The sequence below is a fragment of the Oncorhynchus nerka genome, linkage group LG14 (genome assembly GCF_034236695.1).
Source record: "Oncorhynchus nerka isolate Pitt River linkage group LG14, Oner_Uvic_2.0, whole genome shotgun sequence".
NCBI lineage: Eukaryota > Metazoa > Chordata > Actinopteri > Salmoniformes > Salmonidae > Oncorhynchus > Oncorhynchus nerka.
Window position 1 is genome coordinate 59943316 of NC_088409.1, and position 18961 is coordinate 59962276.

An 18961-nucleotide genomic window follows, 5' to 3' on the forward strand; every position below is an offset into this window, starting at 1 on the left:
TCACACTGAGTAGTTAATCATGAAACATACACCCCCGCCCTTCTTCTTCCCAGAGAAATCTTTATTCAATTCTGCGCTATGAACTGAGAACCCAACTGGCTGTATGTACTCAGACAGTATATCCCGAGAGAGCCATGTTTCCGTGAAACAGAGTATGTTACAATCCCTGATGTGTCTCTGGAAGGAGATACTCACCTGAGCTCGTCAACTTTATTATCCAATAACACATAAAAACAAAAAACTGCAAAGATGCTTAGGAGCTAGAAGCAAGACTGCTCTATCTATCGGCGCCATCTTGATTATATATGACCTACATCCATCCTGCCCTGCCTCTCCAAAGTCTTCGAAAGCCAAGTGAACAAACAGATCACCGACCATTTCGAATCCCACCATACCTTCTCCGCTATGCAATCTGGTTTCCGAGCTGGTCACTGTTGGTCCTCAGCCACGCTCCTAAACGATATCATAACCGTCATCGATAAAAGACCTGTGCAGCCGTCTTCATCGACCAGGCCAATTATTTCGACTCTGTCAATCACCGTATTCTTATCGGCAGACTCAAGAGCCTTGGTTTCTCTAATGACTGCCTCGCCTGGTTCACTAACTACTTCTCAGATAGAGATCAGTGTGTCAAATCGGAGGGCCTGTTGTCAGGACCTCCGGCAGTCTCTATGGGGGTGCCACAGGGTTCAATTCTTGGGCCGACTCTTTTCTCTGTATATATCAATGATGTCACTCTTGCTGCGGGTGATTCTATGATCCACCTCTTTGCAGATGACACCATTCTGTATACTTTTGGACCTTCTTTGGACACTGTTTTAACAAACCTCCAAACGAGCTTCAACGCCATACAACACTCCTTCCGTGGCTTCCAACTGCTCTTAAATGCTAGTAAAACTAAATGCATACTCTTCAACCGATCGCTGCCCCCATCCACCCGCCTGACTAGCATCACTACTCTGGACGGTTTTGATTTAGAATATGTGGACAACTTGGTGTCTGGCTAGACTGTAAGCTCTCCTTTCAGACTCACATTAAGCATCTCCAATCCAAAGTTAAATCTAGAATCAGCTTCCTATTCCACAACAAAGCCTCCTTCACTCATGCTGCCAAACATACCCTCGTAAAACTGACCATCCTACCGATCCTTGACTTTGGCGATGTAATTTACAAAATAGCATCCAACAGTCTACTCAACAAATTGGATCACAGTGCCATTCATTTTGTCACCGAAGCCCCATATACTATCCACCACTGCGACCTGTATGCTCTCGTTGGCTGGTCTTCGCTACATATTCGTCACCAAACACACTGGCTCCAGGTCATCTATAAGTCTTTGCTAGGTAAAGCTCCGCCTTATCTCAGTTCACTGGTCACCATAGCAAACCCCACCTGTAGCACGCGCTCCAGCAGGTATATTTCACTGGTCATCACCAAAACCAACACCTCCTTTGGCCGCCTTTCCTTCCAGATATCTGCTGCCAATGATTGTAACGAATTGCAAAAATCACTGAAGTTGGAGAGTTATATCTCCCTCACTAACTTTAAGCGTCAGCTGTCAGAGCAGGTTACCGATTGCTCCAGCTGTACACAGCCCATCTGTAAATAGCCCATCCAACCAAGTCCCCATATTTGTTTTTCTGCTCTTTTGCACACCATATTTCTACCTGCACATCCTCATCTGCACATATCATTCCAGTGTAAATTGCTAAATTGTAATTACTTCGCCACTATTGGCCTATTTATTGCCTTACCCCCTTACTTCATTTGCCCACGCTGTATACAGATTTTTCTATTGTGTTATTGACTGTACAATTGTTTATCCCATGTGTAACTCTGTGTTGTTTTTGTCGCACTGCTTTACTTTTGTCACACCCTGGCCATATAGAGCCTTTTATTCTCTATTTTGGTTAGGCCAGGGTGTGACCTGGGTGGGCATTCTAGTTTCTTTATTTCTATATTTTGGCCAGGTATGGTTCTCAATCAGGGACAGCTGTCTATCGTTGTCTCTGATTGGGAATCATACTTAGGCAGCCCTTTTCCCACCTGTGTTTTGTGGGTAGTTGTTTTCTGTATAGTTTATTCACCTTACAGAACTGTTTAGTTTTTTTCACTTTGTTATTTTGTTCAAGTGTTTTGGTTAATAAAGAATCATGAACACATACCTTGCTGCGTTTTGGTCTGATCCTCATTACGATGTGAGCCGTGACAGCTTTATCATGGCCAGGTCGCAGTTGTAAATAAGAACTTGTTCTCAACTGGCCTACCTGGTTAAATAAAGGTGAAATAAAATAAATCATATCTGGGACTAAATACGCGATACAAGGTCTCAGCTTTGAGAGAAGAAGCCTCGTCAGGTATCAGTCAGTCACATGCAGGAATCAACGTTAATGATGAATAATGAATCATGTAAATCATGGTTATATAACTTGTATGTGTAGCAGTATATAAGGACTGAAAGGGAAGTTTTCATTGGGCTTATATTGCGTTTGTGAACCTCTCCGGGCCGTGATAATAAAGATTGCTTAATTTACTTTGAATTTGAGTCCTTAGTGGTGAATTTCCTACAACAATAGCTATGTTTTCCAGGATGTTGACTAATCAATATCATAATGTATAATGGGAGGATTTATAAAGGAGACAGACAACATCAAAGGGTCTTTAATATTTTTTATTATTATAGGAGTACAAATAACTGAAATGCACATCAGTAATAGACACAGTGGTTGTTCTTTGAGTCTTTTGACCACGGGAGTTCACATAATTTCAAATCTGATATTTAAATACTGTACTTAAAAAAAAGTAGTTAGGCCTATGCTATCAAAACGGGCCAATGTAGCCTGAAGACACTGTGTTGTGTAGCAATAAAAATGCATGTTGGTCGAGTCACCATTCATGTTCTTGCACTTTGTTTTCCCTGAACATTGTTGCTCTTATTTTCCCTTATTTTCTGCTCTTGTGTAACCAAATAAATCATGTATTTTTTTCAACATGAACCACTGGTAAAACTACATAGGTTAGAACACATAAAAACATCAACATCGTGATTTGGTCTGAAATAAAAGCTACCTTCACAGACACGTCTTAACTACGCACACAGCTGAGGACATTGTGCAAAATAAAGACATACAATTAAGTGCCAGAAATGCAGACAAAATAAGACTAGTTCATAAATAAAATTTTTTAAAAAAGAATGGACCATTTTTACCATGCCAGCCACAAGCACAAACGCAGGAGTTTGATAAACAAGACATCGTTTTTTTTTTGTTGAACAGAATAAACAGAATTGATTTTGAAACAACAAACAACAAAAAGACGAAGAAAAACGACACTGGCAAACTAATTTGTCTGTGGGTTCAGTCGGTGTCCTGTTGGACAGTGATCTAGGTGGCGGGTGGTGATATGGGGGTTGGTTGCAGAATTCCTGACATTGTCAGATTGTCATCTGAAAGAACAGGTGATTCAATCTACAGTCCAATTAAGTCTAATGTAATTCTTTACCATATTACCTGGAGTTATATCTCATAGGATCCCTATGATCACCACTGTTTCTGGGTAAAGTGCCTATTTAGACTTTCACTGAGGCATAAGGCACCTTGGAGGAGGTCGCCCAGTCGTAGCCCCTCACAGCCTCTTGCAGTTCTGGTGAACGGGAAGGGTAAAGTTGCAGGCATTGATGCTGACCCTCCGTCTGCCCTGGCTGTCTACCACGGGGGATAAGGTCTGGTTCAGGCTCACCTGGGTGTTGCTGAAGGAAGTGATACGTCCACTGCCAGCAATCTGCAGGTTCACAGTGGTAGCATAGCTAGTCTTTAGAGTCCTTCTGGCTGCCTGCATTGAGGAGGCGTCCTCTGGCTTTGGCTCACTCCTGTGAGGGTACTGGATGGGCGCACCCGTGTCTGGGGCTGGGGAGGCCCGAGGCACATAGGCACAGATCAGGTGGCTCCGGCAACTGTCCTCCCCAAGGTCTGGGTCACCCCATTCATCCTGAGGCCAGACAGGGGAGGTTGGAGCACTCTGGTCAGGGCTGTCCCCACTGTCATACTTGGTCAGGAGTTCTCGCACGTCGGGCCAGGCAATGCTGGTGAAGTGTTGCTCGCCGTGGGTGCTCTTCCCAGGGCCAGTCTGACAGGGGACAAGGCCCCGGGGCTGATGCAGGATGGGGAGCCACTGTAGGAGCAGGATCCCCCTCGGGGGCTTATCAACCCAGACTCCTGCTCTGCACCCACAGACCCGCACCCTTCGCTCTCTCCCCAAGACCCCCTCCCATTCCTGACTGGACTGGGTGGTCGGTCAGCCAGGCTAAGGAAGGGCAGGCTGCTTCCCTTGGTCCTCCGCAGGTTCTGAGAATGGGTTGGAGAGCATGGCGAGAAACCAGATGGGGGAGGGAGGTGGTGCTGGAGCTTCTCTGAATGGAGGGGGATAAACATCTATCCATGTGGGTGAGGCAATGGAGGAGAAAGGAAATGCCAATTTGGCATTCCGCGGCTGAGGAGCGGCGACTCCCCAGACATTGGCAGGAACCCCAATGGGCGGAGGGGGAGGTTATGCCTGAGGAGCAGGCTGAGGAGGCCCTGGGGGCTCCAGGGAGAGGCCCAGGTGATTGAAGGGGCAAGCCCCTCCTGCCCGGGTGCTTCTAGGGTTGGGGGCTTGTTCATCAGGGGGCCTGTATGATTCTGGACTGGGGGAGGAGAGCAGATCCTGCTGAATGGAGATGGGGAGGGAGAAGGGGACGGGGACTGCACTCGTGAGCTGGGCTCCGAGACAGAGAAGGGCCTTGCCACCCTGTTAAGAGTGTGAGCAGAACCACTCCAAAGAGGATCATGGGGATGGGGTATACTATTGGCACTCGCTAACGGTGGCTTCCGGTGATTCACGACCCATCCTCCGTTAGTGGTGTTATTGTTATTATTGTTGTTACTGTTTCCATTCAAACCAATATGGCGTGGCTGGTGTAGGACAGCAGGCCTGGGCCGTGGAGAGGCAGAGGAAAAGGCGGTGTGATGCAGGCTGACTGGGGGGGCTGGGGAGACTGAGTGCTGGCTGCGATACGGTGGGGGGGACAGGGCTGGGGCTGGGGATGCGCATGGGCTGGAGCGGACTGAAGTAGACCGGAGAGGGGAAGGGGGACACTTAGGTGGCTGGCTCCCATCTCTGGTGTAGGAAGCATGGGCATAGCCAGGACTCAGAGGGGGGCCACTCGGGCCAGAGGTGAGTTTGTGGGAGGGAGACCTCATCCTCAGTGGGGATGCAGTGGGAGCGGGAGCCAGAGGGGCTGTACTGTTTGGGTGAGGGGTGGCATGGTCCTGGAGGCGAGTGTTCTTCTTGGCAAGACTCTGGCTGATGGACTGGCTGATGCAGGAGGCAGCCAGGGACTTGGTCAAGGCAGAAGGGGTGGGAGAGGAGCAGGGGAGTCCCCTGATGGGGGAGGGAGAGTGCTGGTAGAGACTGGGGCTGAAGGCAGAGGGGGGGCTTGGCATCCATGGGTTGGCCAATGCCTGGAAGCATGGTGGCTGATCTCTCCAGTGAGGGTTGGGAGGAAGGCCGTCTGACGGGGGACAACCCAGAGGCATGGATGGATGGGAGTGATGGATCCTGACTTGGCTCTCTGGACCTCAGTGGAGAAGGTGGTAGTCTATAACCAAAGGAAAGCATAGAGAAGAGGAAATTAATAGACTTCATTAATCAGTCCCTCCAGGATTCTGTGATGGCAATTTGTTATGCAAAATCTACAATTTCACACACAATATGCGAGGGGTTGCAAATTTTTACCAATCACCGCACTATTTCAGCATAGAAAAACCAAATCATCACAATGTTATCGCATAGAAGTGACCCATCAACGCAGTACAAAAAGAGTGCTCGGAATTTCAACCAATCATTGCACATTCACCACATAATATGTTTCAATCAAGCCACATGTTAACAAACTTTTTTCCTCGTCAGTGCATTTTCGCTACAAATTCAACTAAATCTTCGCATATTGCCATGCATATTATCACTGAAAATCCCTGTGAAACCCTGGAGGGACTGATTAATGCCACTGCCACAAAACTTGGCTTGAGGAGAAGCAAAATTGAGAGGAGAGGAGAGGGAGTGCAGGCAGCGATTACTCAGTCTTGTGAAAATAAGCTACATTGATAGTACGTTTGTACATTTGTATATGCAATTTGAGCTCTTAGCTGCAATGTACACAAAATAAAATACAACAATTTATTTTTTAATATACAGTCAAATAGGAACTGTTGAACATTTTCCCACTCGATACGACCTGGACATTCATGACAAAACACAGTTATTTCCATGTCAGGGGCCTTCTCACATACTTTGCATCTACAGTGCCTTCAGAAACTATTCACACCCCTTGACTTTTTCACATTTTGTTGTGTTCCAGCCTGAATGTAAAATTGATCAAATGTAGATTTTGTGTAACTGGCCGACACACAATACCCCATAATATACAAGTGGAATTATGCATTTAGAAATGTTTACAAATGAATACAAAATGAAAAGTTGAAATGTCTTGAGCTAATAAGTATTCAAACCCTTAAATAAGTTCAGGGGTAAAAATCTGCCTTACAAGTCACATAATAAGTTGCATGGACTAATAGTGTGCAATAATAGTGTTTAACATGATTTCAATGATCTGTAATGTCCCTAAATCGAGCTGTGAATTTCCAACACAGATTCAACCACAAAGCCTAGGGAGGTTTTCCAATGCTTCGCAAAGAGCACCTATTGGTAGATGGATAAAAATAAATAAAAAGCAGGCATCGACTATCCCTTTGAGCATGGTGAAGTTATTAATTACACTTTGAATGGTGTATCAATACACCCAGTCACTACAAAGATACAGGCGTCCTTCCTAACTCAGTTGCCGGAGAGGAAAGAAACCACTCAGAGATTTGGTGATTTAACAGAGTTTAAGGGCTGTGATAAGAGAATATTGGAGTTACTCCACAATACTAACCTAAATGACAGAGTGAAAAGAAGGAAGCCTGTACAGAATAAAAAGTATTTCAAAACATGCATCCTGTTTGCAATAAGGCACTAAAGTCATACTGCAAAAAATGTGGGTAAGAAATTAACTTTATGTCCTGAATACAAAGCGTTATGTTTGGAGAAAATCCAACACAACACATCACTGAGTACCAGTCTTCATATTTTCAAGCATGGTGGCTGCATCATGTTATGGGTAGACTTGTCATTGGAAAGCACTAGGGAGTTTAAAAAAAGTAAAGGGAATAGAGCTAAGCACAAGCAAAACCCTGGAGGAAAACCTAATTCAGTCTGATTTCCAAAGACACTGAGACAAATTCACCTTTCAGCAGGACAATAACCTAAAACACTGGTGTTGCTTACCAAGACAACATTGAATGTTCCTGAGTGGCCTAGTTACAGTTCTGACTTAAATCAGCTTGAAAATCAATGGCAAGACTTGAAAATGGCTGTCTAGCAATGATCAACAACCAACTTGACAGAGCTCGAAGAATTTAAAAAGAATAATTAGCAAGTATTCTACAATCCAGTTGTGCAAAGGTCTTAGAGACTTACCCAGAAAGACTCACAGCTGTAATTGCTGCCAAAGGTGATTCTAACATCTATTGACTCAGAGGTATGAATACTTACGTAAATTGGATATTTCTGTATTTCATTTTTTATACATTTGCTAAACTTTCTAAAAACGTATTCACTTTGTGATTATGGGGTACTGTGTGTAGATGGGTGAGAAAAAAATATATTTTAATCCATTTTGAATTTGGGCTGTAACACAACTAAATGTGGAATAAGTCAAGAGGTATGAATACTTTATGAAGGCACTGTAAAATGCTTTCTTTCCATCTACTCCATCTACTCTGTGAATAACACTGTTTTACCTGATTCATAGAATTTCTGTCAGAACTCTTTAGTGGAGAAACAGGAAACAGTATTTGCACACTTCCGGTCAGAGGCACATTCCTTTAATCTTTCTCCAGTTTTACATTTGACCCCCATTACCATCACAAATCGGTTTAGGGTATGTAGTAGATTCTGCCTATTATTCTACAAGAATTCTTAGTGGAAGAATGAAGCTATGGACCGGTGAAATTGTGTTACTACTGTATTAAGCCCTATTAAATACTGTACCTTTGGCTGGGGAGTGTGGCGTTGTTTGATCCGTTCCAACTCATAGGGAGGCTCCTTCTGCCCTTGGTAGTGGGCAGGTGCAGGTTGGATGGTCTTTGGCTGGTGAACTTAGGCAGACAGTCAGAGGACTGCACCCTGACGGAGGTGTAGGCATCAGGCTTTGGAGCGATGACCATGGACGGGGAACCATGTCCCACTCTTTTCCTTTGGGATCCTCTGGGACTTGACACTCCTTGACTCTCTGACCAGATGTATGTGTGGCTTGCATGGGTTCAGTCATAGGCGACTGAGTGGGACTCCACACTAAGGGGTTTGACCCCTCAGTTAGCCCAGAGATGGGCCTCTGTTGTGTGGGAGATGTGTCGGAGATGTGAGAGGAAATCTTTGGTGCCGCAGGTGAAACATCCCGATCATCTAGAGTGCCATCTTGTGACTTGGCTTTGGTGGATTCAGCTTCGCTTTGATGACCAGGGGCCATCTGGGGTGAGCTCCCCCTCTCAGCCCCACCGGCCACATAAGGCGGCATTATCTTGGTGTTTAAACAGGCTTTGTCTGGCTTCACCACCTGGCTTGTCTCTGGTTCAGTTGGAGCCTGCTGTTGAATGGTCTTCAGCAGCTCCTCTGCAGCTCCAACCCCTGGAGACCAGTCTTTGTTCCCACATGGGCCTGCTAAAGAGGCTGCTACTGCCCCCAGAGCAGGATCTTCCCTAATGGAGTACAGATTATGTCCTTTCTGCTCTGCCCAAGTCCTGCTGAGATTCACAGACCTCTCTGGGGTCCTTGGATAACCATCAGCTGGAAACTCCATCCCTACCCCTTGGATGGGGCCTTCCTGGACTGGGGAGGCCCTCTTGGGGTGAAGCCTCCGCATCTCAGCTCCTGAGATTACTTCCTCAGACTGGTTCCCCATAAGCTTCCCCTCCAGAGCAGTAGTCACTACCTCCTCAGGCCTAACCTGAGAGGTTTTTGGTGGGGTAGTCAGAGGGGAGGAGGGGGGAGAGGCAATGGATGTGGATTCCAGGTTGGAAACACTGTCCCTGGGTCCGGTCAGGGCGCAGCTGTTCTCCTGCTGGCGGTAGGTGGGGGACAGCTGTTCACTGACAAGGATGTGGCCAAAGAGCTGGGGTTCTGAGGAAACTGAAGTCATCTCCTGGCAGCCTGTAAATTAAATGTAAAAAAATCAGCCTAAACACTGTCATTCACTGATAAACAATATGGAGGCTTTGCATGTCATGTTTTATTTGTTGTGTTTCCTGACCAACCATATGAAGGCTTTACTTTCACTATCAATCATGGTAAACCACAGTTTATATGTGTTCTTCCATTATTTAGCAGTGCTTACTAAAACAACTCAAATTCAACAATAAGACACCAACAAGTCTTTACATATCCTCACCACTACACTATCTAATCAAATCATAGCCATTTATACAGGATGCTAAAGGTACTGACCAGTGGAATGGCTCTGAGCTCGTTTTACTGTAATCTTCTCCTCCTGATGCTGCTGCTGTAGCGGCTGGGCCTGAGGAGGGACGCTGTGCCTGGTGGTGACGGTCCACGGTGCATGACCCACACACACCCTCTTGTGGTGAAGTGGCACCTTCATGATGCTGGCCTTGGCGCTGTACATTCGAGCCAGCATTTGAACTTTACTGAGGATTCTCTCTGAGTTCTCCACCAGACATGGATCACCGGGGCTGGCCTCGAACAGGCCTATCCCTGCCACGTCTGCGACCGCTGCTCCCTCGTACAGGGTCCGGCTGGAGGACACCATCTTACAGTGGCGGGACCAGCGGCCCACCTTGATCTGGCTGGGTAGGCCCTCTAGGTTCCCAGTGAGGGAGCTCCTGTCTCTGATTGTACCCCACCCAGCCTGGGACATTGGGGCGGTCTTACTGTCATGAAGACCTGTAGGTGGAGGGACAGTGGAATCTTTCTGGGCCTCTTTAGGTTCTGTGTCCGGATCACTTGGACTTGGTTTGTGGCCATTGATTACCTGCTGGCCTTTTGTGATCACTTTGGCTGCTTCGTCGCTGAATGAGGGCTCTTTGGTGATGTCTGTTGACAGGTTTGGTATGATTTCCCTCTCTGTGCTAACAGGGGCTCCTACTTTCTCCTTCTCTTTCCAATCCTTCATCAGCTCTGTGCAGGGCAGCTCACTCCCTGGCTCAAACCTGCTACATTTTTCCAGAGCAGGCTCACCCTGACCTGGTGCCTGGCTGTGGTCTTCCTGGGAACCAGCAGCAGAAGTGGAGGAACAATCTGGGCTGAGGGCTCCCTCTCCCTGGTCAGGAACTGACGGAAGAGGAGAGGGGAGCTCTGACTCAGGCTCTGGTTCTGCCCCCCCATCGGAGCGCCCGCTCTCCGAGTCACACAGGCTGTCCTGGTGGCCAAAGACAGCAAAGTGGGACACGGAGTCTTTGACCAGGCCGGTGGGGATGATGAGGGAGAAGCTGTTTCTCCTGGCGGTGGGGCTGCTGTCACTTTCTCCTGCTTCTCCTGCCTCGGCCTCAGCCGCCTCGTAGTAGCTGCGGATCTTCTCGATGATCTGCCTGTCTGACTTGGTGAGCTGGGTCTCTTTCTTGTGCGCCAGAGGGCTCTGTACAGTGTGCTCTGGGACAGAGAGAGGAGCTTCTGGGGGCTTGTCCTCGTTGGGGAGGTCAGAGCAGAGTTCCTTCTCCCTCTCTCTTCGTCTGGGAGGTTTACAGGAGAGAGTGGCGTCGAGGTTTTGAACGTTTGATCGTCCTCCACCTCGGATGCATTTCTTTCCCCAACTGTCCCGGTTTCTTTGGCTGATGTGCTCTCCTCCTGAGGCCTCTCCTCTATGACATCAGCTGGCAAAGGTGTTGACTCTCCCTCTTCACAACCACCCTCCTCTGAGGATTCCCTGGACAGACATGGTGGAAGAGTTTGGTCTTCCATTTTGGTTCTGCTCCCCTCCAGTTGCACTGTTATCTCCTCTGGACTATTGGGATCGGGGTCTTGTGACTCGTAAGTCTCCTCCGTAGGGGAAGCAAGCAGCAGGTAATTTCCTTGCTGAGCAAGTGGACATGGATGTGGCTCAGTTGCTGGGTCCTCCAGAGACTCATCCAGGGGTGAATCCTGTGGAGAGACAGAAACAGACACAAAAAAGTCAAGTCATCCCCGCATCTCCTACTATACGTACATGGGGAAGTAATGCAGCACTAAATTGATAGCTCATAAAACTAGACACTGATGTCTAGTGACTAGACAAGTGACACAGGTTGCTTCAAATCCATGGCAGCTGTTTAATAGTGTGTGAATTGTGAAAGAGAGTATAGCCCACCCATACTATGTCAGGCTTGAGTTCGGCCATGCCCTCTCGCACGCGGCTCTGGTTAATGAACTGCATGATCTCCTCGGTGATGGAGAGGGTGGGTGGGGCGCTCAGGGGGGGTAGGTCCTCTTCTTCCAGGCCCAGGCAGGGGTCCGGACGCTCTGCCTCAGCCTCCACCTCCATCACAGAGGAGGCCAGGGTGTTGGTGCTGCCTGAGAATCCCAGGCTATCTGCCCCAGGACACAGCTCCCCCTCGCTGCCAGCCTGTGGAGATGGACATGAACATCAACACTGAGATGGAGAATGTCAGGAAGGGAAGGTGTACTACTCATGTACTATTCTTGCAAATGAGATATCATCTGATGTGTATGACAGTTGTGGGTGGATAGGGGAAAAACCAGTCTGAATCAAGCTTACCTTTGAAGAGACTGGATGTCATGAGAAGATAGGAATGGTTGGGGAAACAAACAAGGGTGTGTTTACTTTCCATTAAAAACGTACCAAATCTTTCAGCCCTGACAGACTGAAGCACTACAAGGAAACAAGATAAACAAGAATCCTTTAAGAAAATTCTCACCATGATATGCTGTTTCCAAGTCTTTAGTTGGAGCTGGAAAGAAACAGCCATAAGCATTTAAGAATGAGTCATTTCCAATTATTACATTTATGAATTCATATTTTCAAGCTCTGCATGTTTAGTCCAAGTCCTGTGCAGTGAGTGATTCCTCTCTGGGCCCTTGTTCATAAAGCGTCTTAGAGTAGGAGTGCTGATCTAGGATCAGGTCCTCCTTGTCCATATCATCTGATTCAAATATGATCTAAAAGGCAAAACTGATCCTTGATAAACATTTCTGCTTTGAGGCTCTTGATGTATGTGGGCCCTGGGCCTGTATCCACAAATTGTCTCAGAGTAGGAATGCTGATCTAGGATCTGTCCATATAATCTTATTCATTCTGATCTAAAAGGCTAAACTGATCCTAGATCAGCACTCCTACTCTGAGACGCTTTGTGGACAGGTCCTGGTCTATAGACATGAAGTCTCACCAGACTGCCTCCTGCCACGGCGATAGGACAGGTTCCCCTCCAGCAGCAGGGGAAGGCTCTTCTTGGCCTTCTCTGGGGTGTAGATGAACTCTGGGGGCTCTGGACACACACACACACACAGAATTAATTTAACTCAACAAACACAGACCAGACAGGCACATGGCAAAATGGCTTTGTTATTTGTTAGATTTATGACAAAGAAGAAGCCATCACCCTCATCCAACTTTGGGGTAAAAAAATATGCTTAAAACCAGTAAAGTCGTTGACACACAAAGTAGACACTAGGTGCATTACAGGTAAGAATGGCTTGTCCTGACCTGATTGGCGTCTGCCTCGATGGTATTCATCGCATCTTGGAGATGATTTTTTTAACCGATCCTGATCAAACTGAGGAGCTGTGAAAAATAAATGGCGAGTTACTGAGTTGTGCATGATTGTAAACTGTGCACAATTGGTGTCAAATACAGTGTAAATTGAAAGTGCAAAAAGTGTAGGTGTATGAACGTATGATGGTTTGAAATGACATGAAACTCACATTGACAGAAGTTGTCACCGAGTACCTGCCTTGCCTGAAAAATACATCCGGGTATTTCAATGATTGCTCAACCTGTGACAGTGTTTGCGGTAACTATAAACAGCCACAAGGTGGCTGCACATCCTAACAGAGTGATTACAATATTCTCTGTTTCAGTTTAGCCACAGCCTTCAGTGTTGTATTGGCTGAAAAGTATTGCCATTCATATCGGCAACATTTACAGTAATGTACAATAAGCCTTACCTTCTGGGGTAGAGAGGCAAGATGGTTCTCCACTATCAGCCTCTTGAGGTAGTGCAGCCAAAGGCGTTTCTCCTCCTGGTTTTTGGTCTGTAACATGGGTAGGAGGGTAGTTCAAGTACACTGGCCTGACACAATACAATGTCCTGTCCTTTGATAGTGGTTCACTTGTAATTTGATAGTGGTTTACACGTACCTGTACAATGTGCTGCTGTTTGGGGATGGTCTGATCGGACACCTTAAAACACAGGGGGTCCTTCATGGTTTCTACGAGAAGAAGGTTACAGCACTGATTGGAGAGGAGGGTAGAGAGATGAGGGAAAGGGGAGAGTGAAAGACGAGAGGAACGACAGTGGAGGGGAAATAAGGGTGTCAGTACATGATAGAGAATCAAGCAACAAAAACATTATACTTTTTTGATTGGTGTAGGCGTCATCTCTATTGATACATGCTCCTAGCATTTACAGAAACACAATAATCTGATCAATTCATTCCGGTGTCCGCGAGTCACTCACAAATATGTGGGTGCTGTAGATGAAATGCTCCAGCCTCTTTTTAGCGATAAGCAGCATCTTGTCGAAGAGGAAGAATGCCCTCTCCTTCTTGACCCGTTGAACCCTGAAGGCGCCCTCCAACACCAGCTCCCCAAAGCCACTCAGGTCTGGACCTGTCCAGTTGGTCAACAAGCTCTCAACCTCCTGCCAGAGTCAAAAGAAAAACAGTGTTTGTGTTAACCTCAGCTTGACCTCTGATCTTCAAAAACAGTAGTCAAGACTGAGGTGTCCAAAGACCTCCAGATGTAGTGGAGACTGAGGTGTCCAAAGACCTCTGCAACCTCTAACCTCTTTTGACTTTTAACCTCTGACCTCTACAGCCAGTTCAGGGTCATAGATTATGATCAGCAACAAAAGCTAACTTCTTTGTTATATTTTCAATGACAACAGCTGTATGGTGGTCCATACCTGCAGCCTGACGGCATGGTCCTGCTTCCTCTTCATATCGTTGATGTACCAGGCCACGGCTGTCATGGTGATGATGGCATCCTCCACTACCTCGTAGCCAGGGTCACTTTTATCAAAGTGTTTGGCCAGCTCCTGCCACACGGGGCGATAGTGAGGTTAGTCTTCTATTACGCTTCGATCACACCGTCAGTGTTATTGCATTTTGGCACACCAGAATTACATTCTTTTCAAATGAAACGCTGCGTTTGCCTTGCAGAGGCAGTTGCAGTGCGTTCGGTGTGATGCATATGTTGGATTTATCGAACGAATACGACAAACTGTATGTGTAGACGGCTTGACAGAAATGGTAGCAGAAGGGGAATGTTAAGCGTTTGTTACATACACATCCAGATAATGCTGTTGGTGTGTTCGAAGCGTTAGTGTCTGTATAACGAGAAGGGGGTAGCTGCAGCTCAATATGGCGACCGGAGTATGGACGTGTGGGTGTGTCGAAAGGAAAGGAGTAACAAGGCGACTACTGTACCGCAAGAGTTAGAACTTCTGTTTTGAAGCCAGAGGATGAGTCTGGGTTGTAATTTCACTGTTAGTTTTACACCAGTAATTTAAAAATTTCGGTTATAAAAACTGACGATTGTTTATTTTTTTATTAAAAGTACTGATCATGTGTGTGTTCTTACTGTGACTGTCACCCTAACGTTGGCTACTAGGCATCTCCTTCCCACACCGTTGCGGGACAGTAAGTGCTTGGCAAGCGAGAGCGAAGGGCATTGTGCCTCTGTGTTTTTGCCGACTGTATGTATGTATCAAGGTGACATCTAAATGGTTTTCAATATGAGTTATTTCTTGTGTAGGCTGCTATCCTACTTGAAATAAAATCATAGGAGGTAAAAAAAAAAAAAATTAAATGGCCACGTTAGCTACCGCCTGCAACACTGTGGTACAGCTGCTCAGTGGGAAGCACCTCATGTCCGCAAGCAGCTCCACACAACACCGGTGCACCAGACAATGAAGGGATTCGATTATCTGGCCCGGGTGTGATTAAGATGCTCCGTTCAAAGCCCACGGAAAAGTTTCCTCAAAACAAAAGTGGCTAGTTTAGGTTAGATGAAGCATGTAGATAATGAGTAGGATTTTGTGTTTTCACATGCAAACGTGATTGCTTTTGACACGCTTAAATGTCTTACTCACATCGACCACGGAGAAGGAGAGACCACAGTCTGTGGTAGCTGGCTATGTTGGTGGCACTGTGTTATCAACAAAGAGGGCGAAAAAGGTGTTTAGCTTATCCGAAAGAAAGAGGTCACTGTCTGCGGTGGCTGGTTTTCCCTTTGTAGTCCGTGATTGTCTGTAGACCCTGCCACATACGTCTCGTGTCTGAGCCATTGAATTGCGATTCCACTTTGTCTCTGTACTGAGGTTTTCCCTTTTTGATTACCTTTAAGGAGGGAATAGCTACATTGTCTATATTCTGCCATATTCCCAGTTACCTTGCCATGGTTAAATGTGGTGGTTCACGCTTTCAGTTTTGCTCGTTTGCTGCTATCTAGCCACGGTTTCTGGTTTGGGTAGGTTTTAATAGTCACAGTGGGTACAACATCTCCTATACATTTCCTGATAAACTCAGTCACCGTATCTATGTGTTCACCTATATTATTCTCAGAGGCTACCTGGAACATATCCCAGTCCGCGTGATCAAAACAATCTTGAGGCATGGATTCCGATTGGTCAGACCAGCATTGAATAGTCCATAGCACGGGTACTTCCTGTTTGAGTTTCTGCATATAGGAAGGGAGGAGAAAATGGAGTCACGATCAGATTTGCTACAATCAATGTGTTGGTAGAACTTCGGTAGTGTTTTCCTCAGATTAGTTTAGCAAGTTAAAATCCTCGGCAACAATAAATGCTGCTTCAGGATATGTGGTTTTCAGTTTGCATAGAGTCCAGTGGAGTTATTTGAGGGCTGTCGTAGTATCGGCTTGAGGGGGAATATACACGGTTGTGACTATAACGGAAGAGAATTCTCTTGGGAGGTAATACGGTCAGCATTTGATTATGAGGTATTCTAGATTGGGTTTACAAAAGGGACTGCTATGGGATCCCCCATGACTCCTAACTATGCTAATTTGTATGTGGGTTACATGGAGAAACAGTCTATTTTCAATCCTCTCAAAAATGTTTTCTTGCCTCACATCATTATTTGGAAACGGTATATTGATGATATTTTTGTTCTATGGAGGGGTGATGCAAAACAGCTCCAGGCGTTCCATGCTTTTCTTAACTCCTGTTCTGAGCATCTGACATTTACCATGCAATCTTGATACACGTCTAATCAGTTTTCTTGATCTTCTGATCTTGTGTGAAGATAATGTTCTATACACTGACCTTTACAGGAAACCTACTGATCGTAACAGTTTGTTGAGGGCTGATAGTTGTCACCCACTTCCCTTAAAAAATAGTTTGCCCTACAGCCAATTCTGTCGAATCAAAAGAATTTGCAAAACACAGTCCGATTTCGACAGAAATATGGCTGAGATGCAAAGAAAGTTCGAGGAGAGGGGCTACAAGAATGATCAGATTAATATTGCCATTGAGAAAATTCAAAACAAAACCAGACATGACCTTTTTCAAGGTCAGCCTCGCATTCTTGCGTTCTAACTACCCGCTATTCAAAGTGCTCTGAACAAATTAAGGGAATTGTTCACAAACATTGGCACATTCTAAAATCCGATGATAGTCTCGGTAATGTGTTTTCGGACCTTCCCTTGGTCGTATTCTCGCGGGGCAGAAATCTCAGAGACCAATTGGTAAACTCTGATTTACCACCCCAAGATATTCCTGAACAACGTCTATTTGCGCCCTACTGGATGGAAATTACAAATGTAATGGCTGTGCTCAATGCAATGGCACTTATAAATGTAGATCCTTCAAACACCCACAAACAGGGAAATCGATCCCAATAAAAGGTGTTATTACGTGCTCCACTAAGGCAGTTATTTATCGTATAACTTGTCCTTGTGGTAAAAATTATGTAGGTAAAACAAAGCGCGAATTAAAAGTACGTATCTCAGAGCATCGTAGTACCATTAGGTGTAAAAACTTTACTTATCCAGTTGCGGCCCACTTCTTGGAGGCAGGCCACTGGATTTCGTCTCTGCGTTATATTGGCATCGAACATGTCACCCTCCCTAGGAGAGGGGGTGACCTTGATAATTTATTGTTAAAACGAGAGGCTGCCTGGATCTTTAATTTAAAGACCCTTGCGCCCTTCGGTCTCAACGTAGACTTTGATCTGAAGCCATTCTTGTGATTATTGTGACTTTGCCATTGTAATTGTGTGTAAACTTGTATAGTCAAATTAATCTATGATCGTATGCTATCCATTTGTGTGAATGCTGTTCTTTGTATGACATTTTAATATTTGATTATTAACCAATGATATTAGGCCACTCATGGCCATGATTACAGACACCTGTGTCTTTTGACACTATATAAACGAGTCATCCCGCAGTGTTTGTGATTATACCCTGATGAAGACAGCTTGGCTGTCGAAACGTTGGTATTACATTTTTGCATCTGAGCTCCAAGAGTGTGCGGCTCTCTTTTATTTTCAAGTTTCTACTCCGCTAGCCAGCACCTCGTCTTAATAGGTGTGCGTTTCTTTTTCTTCTAGATGGGTTTACAAAAGGACATGAGTTTCTGTATGTTATCACAATCACACTGAGTAGTTAATCATGAAACATACACCCCCGCCCTTCTTCTTCCCAGAGAAATCTTTATTCAATTCTGCGCTATGAACTGAGAACCCAACTGGCTGTATGTACTCAGACAGTATATCCCGAGAGAGCCATGTTTCCGTGAAACAGAGTATGTTACAATCCCTGATGTGTCTCTGGAAGGAGATACTCACCCTGAGCTCGTCAACTTTATTATCCAATAACACATAAAAACAAAAAACTGCAAAGATGCTTAGGAGCTAGAAGCAAGACTGCTCTATCTATCGGCGCCATCTTGATTATATATGACCTACATCCATCCTGCCCTGCCTCTCCAAAGTCTTCGAAAGCCAAGTGAACAAACAGATCACCGACCATTTCGAATCCCACCATACCTTCTCCGCTATGCAATCTGGTTTCCGAGCTGGTCACTGTTGGTCCTCAGCCACGCTCCTAAACGATATCATAACCGTCATCGATAAAAGACCTGTGCAGCCGTCTTCATCGACCAGGCCAATTATTTCGACTCTGTCAATCACCGTATTCTTATCGGCAGACTCAAGAGCCTTGGTTTCTCTAATGACTGCCTCGCCTGGTTCACTAACTACTTCTCAGATAGAGATCAGTGTGTCAAATCGGAGGGCCTGTTGTCAGGACCTCCGGCAGTCTCTATGGGGGTGCCACAGGGTTCAATTCTTGGGCCGACTCTTTTCTCTGTATATATCAATGATGTCACTCTTGCTGCGGGTGATTCTATGATCCACCTCTTTGCAGATGACACCATTCTGTATACTTTTGGACCTTCTTTGGACACTGTTTTAACAAACCTCCAAACGAGCTTCAACGCCATACAACACTCCTTCCGTGGCTTCCAACTGCTCTTAAATGCTAGTAAAACTAAATGCATACTCTTCAACCGATCGCTGCCCCCATCCACCCGCCTGACTAGCATCACTACTCTGGACGGTTTTGATTTAGAATATGTGGACAACTTGGTGTCTGGCTAGACTGTAAGCTCTCCTTTCAGACTCACATTAAGCA

The 18961-nt window shown here is 45.8% G+C and overlaps 2 protein-coding genes across 4 annotated transcripts; both read right to left on the reverse strand.

The window, feature by feature from the left end:
• Window positions 1-3624: 3624 nt before the first annotated feature.
• LOC115128091 (uncharacterized) lies at window positions 3625-8260 on the reverse strand. Its single transcript, XM_065027212.1, has 3 exons — window positions 8128-8260; window positions 4513-5635; window positions 3625-4219 (listed from the first exon to the last, which is right to left on the reverse strand). The coding sequence occupies exons 2-3, from the start codon at window positions 5571-5573 to the stop codon at window positions 3625-3627; spliced, it is 1656 nt and encodes a 551-aa protein (XP_064883284.1). The 5' UTR covers window positions 5574-5635; window positions 8128-8260.
• A 1900-nt stretch (window positions 8261-10160) lies between these two features.
• Window positions 10161-15915, reverse strand: LOC135559661 (pleckstrin homology domain-containing family G member 3-like). Of its 3 annotated transcripts, XM_065000216.1 has the most exons (11): window positions 15396-15915; window positions 14208-14339; window positions 13761-13943; window positions 13442-13534; window positions 13249-13335; window positions 13006-13039; window positions 12788-12865; window positions 12471-12569; window positions 11843-12035; window positions 11435-11689; window positions 10161-11229 (listed from the first exon to the last, which is right to left on the reverse strand). In XM_065000216.1, the coding sequence occupies exons 2-9, from the start codon at window positions 14271-14273 to the stop codon at window positions 11935-11937; spliced, it is 741 nt and encodes a 246-aa protein (XP_064856288.1). In that variant the 5' UTR covers window positions 14274-14339; window positions 15396-15915; the 3' UTR covers window positions 10161-11229; window positions 11435-11689; window positions 11843-11934. The 3 variants fall into 3 exon arrangements, with proteins under 3 accessions (XP_064856288.1, XP_064856287.1, XP_064856286.1); XM_065000215.1 differs by lacking the exons at window positions 11843-12035; window positions 12471-12569; window positions 12788-12865; ... (4 more) ...; window positions 14208-14339; window positions 15396-15915 and having other exon boundaries at window positions 11441-11804; XM_065000214.1 differs by lacking the exons at window positions 11843-12035; window positions 12471-12569; window positions 12788-12865; ... (4 more) ...; window positions 14208-14339; window positions 15396-15915 and having other exon boundaries at window positions 11435-11803.
• Window positions 15916-18961: the final 3046 nt, after the last annotated feature.